Consider the following 6349-nt stretch of genomic DNA (forward strand, 5'->3'; position numbering starts at 1 on the left):
AGCACCCAGCTGCAATATCCAGCCAGCCAAAGGTGTCTCAGGTGAAACCACCACAGCTGCCACCTTTGGTCCAGCAGCAAGGGCCAGACGAGCCAGGCACGTCCCGTGTGGTTATATTGGTAAATAATTCCAACAGGACTGAGAGCATGAACTGCAAATCAATCCTGCCTTTCCAGAGTGGCACAGTGGAATCAGCACAGAGCTCTCCATGCCCCACTGGTGTCCATAGCTTCACATCCCATAAAAATGTCAGCTCCTGCTTCTCCCAGCTCCCAGCCCCTCTGAGGGATGCTGCTGCCATTCCCACTCTCAGCTGCCTCCCAGGCTCAGCCCTCAGGGTCACCAACACCCAGCTGTGCCTGGCAGCAGCAGGAGCAGCCCCAGCAGTGCCCAGCTCCTGGCAGGCAGGTCCCATGCCAGGGATGCCATGGGGCACGTTGGTGTTCAGCCAGGTTGGCTCTGAGGGGCTGTAAGTGAGCAGTTGTAGCTGTAGGGAAAGCACTGCCTGTTCCTCCCTGGGAATAGCTCTGTGCTGCAGTTTCCATGTGTTCTGTCCCTGGGTTAAGGAAGAAAATGCTTTGAAATGGAAATGTATTTTTTTCCAGAGTCTGCGCTGCGGAACCACCGGGGTGGTGACTTTCATCCGAGGGAATATGCTGCATGTGGCTTGGCTGGGGGACTCCCAGGTCATGCTGGTGAGGAGAGGCCAAGCTGTGGAACTGATGAAACCCCACAAACCAGATCGAGAGGTGAGAAGGGGCTGTGTGAACAGCCCTGGGCAGTGACCAGCACAGGTACAGCTCTGGGGAGCGCTGCCATGCCAGATCTCTGTGAGCAGCAGAGCATGTTCCACTATCCTGGTTTGTTTGGATCTGTGAGCAAATCCTTTGGCTCATGGGGCCTGCTGTGTTTGTGAAAATCCAGGTGTTGATGGGAGTGCTGAGTGTGTGGTGCAGCTCTGACTGCTCTGTCTTGTGTTGCTGCTCAGGATGAGAAGAAGCGAATCGAGGCCCTGGGCGGCTGCGTGGTCTGGTTTGGAGCCTGGAGGGTGAACGGGAGCCTCTCTGTCTCCAGAGCTATTGGTAAGAGAGAGCCTTCATTCCTTTTTGAGGCTTGCTTTGCTTTTTAACTATAAAATTTTAATTTTCTAGTCATCAAAATTTGACATACAGCTGAAGATAGACCTATGAGCAATAACCTCTATTTTTCCCCCTACAGTCTGAGGGAATAATTTCCAAATAATTGCTTTAACTTGGGCTAAGAGTCACTGGCTCCACACTGAGTTAATAAAGGGCTGCTGGAAGCTGTGGCTGCAAACCCACGGTTGTGTTTCTCTGCTGTTCTTGCACAGGGGACGCTGAGCACAAGCCATACATCTGTGGGGACGCAGACTCTGCCTCCACGGTGCTGGATGGCTCCGAAGACTACCTCATTCTGGCCTGTGATGGCTTCTACGACACAGTGAACCCCGATGAGGCAGTCAAAGTGGTGGCTGACCATCTGAAGGAGAATAACGGTGACAGCAGCATGGTAGCACATAAATTGGTGGCATCTGCTCGCGATGCCGGCTCCAGCGACAACATCACGGTCATCGTGGTGTTCCTCAGGGACATGAACGCGGCGGTCGCCGTCAGCGAGGAGTCGGACTGGACTGAGAACTCCTTCCAAGGGGGGCAGGAAGACAACGGGGAAGACAAGGAGAACCATGGAGACTGCAAACGGCCCTGGCCCCAGCACCAGTGCTCAGCACCTGCGGATTTAGGCTATGAAGGACGGGTGGACTCCTTCACCGACAGAACTAGCTTAAGCATAGGCTCCAGCGTTAACCCCTTGGAGGATCAAGGCTATTTAGACCTGACAAAAACAGAAACTAGTACACCTCAGAGTGCCAAATGTCTGCCACCAGTCCAAGCGTTTAGTCCTGGCATACCAAAGAGCGCGGGTCGGATCAGCGGCTCCCCGGTGAAGAGCGAGGCCCCGGAGCTCGGCGCGCCCTGGGGCTGCGACCGCGGGCAGGACGAGCCCGGCCCGCTGGGCTCGGGGGCTGCAGGGCAGGGCATCTACAGGGTCAGGGGCTCATCCCCCGTCTCCTTCGGGCTGGAAGATGAACTGTTCCAATCCTTGGGAAAACGAGCCGCGTTCTCTCATTTGCGGCTCTGCAGCGGGAAGAGGCGGCGAGGAGCCAGGCTCAAACCAAAGTTTCACACGCCGCTCTGGGCTCAGGAGCCTTCCCAGGGAGAAGGATCCGGCCTGCCCTTCCCTGCCCGGGGCCGCAGGAGCAGGAGGGCCTTGGCCCGGCCCTCCCCGTGGCGGAGGCTGCCCGGCCACGGCTCTTACAGCGAGTGTTTGATGCGAAGACAAAGTCATTGTATACCAGACCCACACCTTCATCAATGCTGTCAAATGTAACCACCCCCTCGTGTTCCCCTGTCAGACTCCCATAGTAGACATTCCCAAAATAAAACTGGCATCATCAGAAAGAGAAAAAAAAAAAAAAAGAAAAAGAAAAAAAAAAAGAGGTGGGCATTTCCGAACTGTACTCCAGTCCCCTGCCAAGCTCAACCCCGTGTAAATAGAACTAGGAATTAACCAATGTAGTTGTTTGGATCTCTAACAAAGTTTGGTGGTGGTGCCACCCCCAGCAATGCCGCAGCCGCCCGACCACCCGCACACACGAGTGTCAGCCACATCCAGCAGGGAGAGCCCAGCAGCGCTGCACGTGGACAGACAGACAGACAGACAGACAGACAACGCCAGGGCACGCTCCTTACACATGCAGAAGGTTGCACCTGCCTGAGAAATGTCTGTGGAGCAATACTCAAAGAAGGATCTGGGTTAGAACTGCCAAATTTTTTTAGAGCAGGGGGAAGTTTCCATAATAGAGTCGAGGTGTGGGGGTTTTTTGGGTTTTTGTTTTTCCTTTCGTGTTCTGCTTTCTGTTTATTCCAGGTGAGCGTTAAGATGAATTAGAAAATTACATCCACTTTTGCAGGTAGATGACTAAAAGCCATACAGGGTTTACCAGGTACCTTAGGAATGGACACACTAAGCTCCTGCTGCTCTGGTCTCAGACTCCCATCGAGGTACAGACTCATCATTTACCTTTTTGTTTCCCATGTAATATAAAATGCAGAGTATGAAGAAAACTTTTCTTGCAGTTTCAAGAAATTATTTCCTATAGCTGGAGGTGCAGTGTAAGGAATTTCGTATCTTTCTGGTGCTTTTAGTGGCATTTTTCTCATTTCTCAGTTTAGGAAATTGTTCTCAATGAGTTGAACATGACTGTGCTTAATGCTTTGAGCCAACCTCTTCCCACCTTAACTTCATCTCAGGTCTTAAGATAACCCAACCCGTGGAGGTGTCCAGTCCCACCCTCTGTCCCCGCCCGTCCCAGCGGAGATCAGGAGCTGTTGGAGGAGCTGTGTGGCTCTGGTGAGGATTCCCAGCTGGCAAAGGCAGCGTTTCACAGCCAGGGGCAGCTCCAGGGCTGCGCGCTCGGGTGTGTAGGGAAGGATGCGCAGCGATCAAAGGATGCCAATGCCGAGGAGCAGCAGAGCGGGGGCTGCGCTGGGGCCGCAGCGGACAGGGAGGAGCTCGGGGCCCCACAGGGCTCTGCTCCGGCTGCCCGGGCCCAGCAGGGCCAGGCAGGGGCTCGGCTGCCCCTTGTGCAGGGGAGGTCACGCCCGTGGGGAGCCGTAACTGGGACGTGAATAAGCGGCCGATTCCCATCAGCTCCACCAAGTCCAGATCCCGTTCCTACCCTGTGTTACAGCGATGCACTGGGAGGAGGATGAACAAAATAAATCTTCATAGGCACTTAGTGAACAATCCATATCATTTTAGCAGTAACAATAGCAGTATTAGTGTTTAGCTAGAATTTGCAAAGTATTTTAATATTAAGTAGTCAAGAAAATTATTCAACATGACAAGATGGCGAGGCTTGAATTCTGCCAATTTCCGCTGCTTCTCTCTTTGATGCACTATTTTAAAAGCAATCTGATGAACAGCAAAAGGCTTTGTGAGCAACCAGGAGTTGGAGTGTGGCTTTAGATTCCTTTGATCTTTTTCAGACTTTGTTTTAATCTTACGGGATCATTGGCTCTTATCTGCCATCTTATTCTGCCTTAGCTGTTGTCAACGTTCTCTTTAGCTGCAGCTTCTGGTCCAAGTCAGATTTACCGAGGAAATTTGAGAAACCATGAAATGGTAAAATATGCAACTCTGGGGCATCTCTGCGGTGCCTTTGTTTTAAATTATTCACAGTAATAATGACTCACTGAAAGTCCATCTTTAGCTGACTGTCATGTTCTGGAGAGAAAGGTGGTGTAAGTGCAATTCTTGATGTGAGTAAATGAGAATGCAAACCCGTCACAGATGATAAAACTTCTTCCCAGTCTGCAGGAGCAGTTGAAGAGCACTGGACTGCATGTGTGCTGTTTTGGGAAGGATCTAGCTTTTTTAGGTGTGGATTCATAAATGATAATTCTGCGACTCATCCCATTTATCTTGCTAGGAGAAAAAAAAACCAATCCACCATCGTAGTTGCAGTGTGGTCAGGTAAAACCATTGTATAGATAGAGCAAGTGTTCATTTCTTCACTAACTGCATATTTATAGAGTAGATAGGAACCATTTGTAAGGTAAGTCCTTTAAAGTTCTATAATATTAAAAGTAGTGGTTATTGGTCTGATTATGCTGCTCTTGATTCTACACACTAGACAAAAAGCAGTGCTTGTGAAATGCAGTGTTTTCTCTTAATGCCACTGGTGATAGGAAGTAGTTCCTTCAGTTCAAACTCCTGTGCCCTTATCTGCTGCTTGCTGACGTAAGCAATAATCCCTCTCTAACGGTATCTAAGTGTTCTGTATTCGTACCTTGATCGTCTATCTGGTGACAGTGTAAAATATTAGGCTAATAGAGAACTATCTCATTGTATTTATTAACTGTTGATACTGAGATTTAGTCTGTGACCTGTGTTTTGTATTTTTATCGTGTATCTTAGTGGTGGTGAAAATTTGTACAACGAAATCTTTCCAATAAAGAGCTGAAGTATCCCTTTGCCGCGTCCACACAGCCCCGCATCCCTCTCGGTCGCCGTGCTGACCGTGGTTGCAGAACCAGGAGGTAGCAGTGACAACACGACTTTAGCTTTGTTCTGTTTCAGTTGTGGTGGTTTTGAGGAAGGGGCTCGGGGCTGCTTTGCCTGGAGCTGCTCAAAACCGGCTCGTGAGCTCTTCACTGTGAGCGCCGCGGGGGCCACGGTGCTTCCCAAGGCTGAGGAACGTGTGCGGTGCAGAGAGCAGAACAGCACAGGGCAGGGAGCTCTTCACCCATTCCATTTGCACTAGAGGTGGGTGGAAACGCACGCGTGGAACTTTTCTTTACCTAGAAGTGCCATCCATTGTCCTTGTGAGTGAGAACCGTCCGTAGCTGAGCTGCTGAGCTGCAGCGCTGGAGGACAATGTCCAAGCAGATTTAACTTAACTTACACCACGTTTCTGGTGGTGCATCATCCTAGAAACTCCACCTGTTTTTGGAGCACTGTGTGTCAGTTGTCCCATGGGCAGATGAGGCACAAGGAGTTGTGTGCACAGACATGGCTGCTGTAGTTCAGGTCCACTCTCTCCTCACCAAATCCTCCCGACCCCAAGATTCTGCGGGAATAAAGAAAAATGAGAAAGATTGGTCTAAATTAGGGGCTGTTTCAGCACAATTTCTTCACTCGGCACTCAGTCACATAAACAAAGCCATCCAAGGGGATACTGCAGCTTTGTTCATGTCTGTAATTTAGGGCAATCTTTCTTTAATTCACATCCTCTTTGCGACAGGAACAAAACTTTCTACCCTCGTATCACGTGCAATAATAAGGAAGCATTAACAGGACCTCGGAGCCCGATGTCCGTGCCCCCCTCCAGCCCTGGCACCCCAGCCATGGCACAGCCCTTGCCAGCATTAAAGACAAACAAGCCCCACCTGTCAGGGTCTCGTGCAACCCTTGTCCTGTCCGGTCTTTCCTCTCCTTCCCTCTGAAGACACCTCGGGACGAGAGCAGGGGAGGTGGCTGAGCTCACCCCGAGCGCTGCTGCTGCTCGTGGCCAGCCAGGCACAGTCTCAGCTCCTGGGTGCTCCTGCTGACCTTTCTGTAGTACCTTGTTCATGAAACATGTTCTTTCTGAAGTGAATAAATCCAAGCTAAATCATGTACCAGCGTTGGGACTTTTCCATTTGCAATCTTGTTCTACAGTTCACCCGCGAGTTTAGTTCTAACCATGTATTAGTCATCCATATTTTATTTATGAAAGCTGTTTATACAGGAAAAACTGTTGAAGTTTTACCAATATCTTAATAAA

The 6349-nt window shown here is 50.4% G+C and overlaps 1 protein-coding gene across 1 annotated transcript in view; it reads left to right on the top strand.

Moving 5' to 3' along the window:
- PPM1E (protein phosphatase, Mg2+/Mn2+ dependent 1E) overlaps positions 1-6274 on the top strand; it is a 63958-nt gene extending 57684 nt beyond the window's left edge. Inside the window, exons 5-7 of the mRNA XM_058817664.1 lie at positions 606-749; positions 989-1082; positions 1352-6274. Of these exons, the coding sequence (XP_058673647.1) occupies positions 606-749; positions 989-1082; positions 1352-2409 (1296 nt within the window). The 3' untranslated portion in view covers positions 2410-6274. The remainder of the gene's footprint in view (positions 1-605; positions 750-988; positions 1083-1351) is intronic.
- Positions 6275-6349: the final 75 nt, after the last annotated feature.

Source organism: Ammospiza caudacuta, chromosome 20, assembly GCF_027887145.1.
Source record: "Ammospiza caudacuta isolate bAmmCau1 chromosome 20, bAmmCau1.pri, whole genome shotgun sequence".
Classification (NCBI taxonomy): Eukaryota; Metazoa; Chordata; class Aves; order Passeriformes; family Passerellidae; genus Ammospiza; species Ammospiza caudacuta.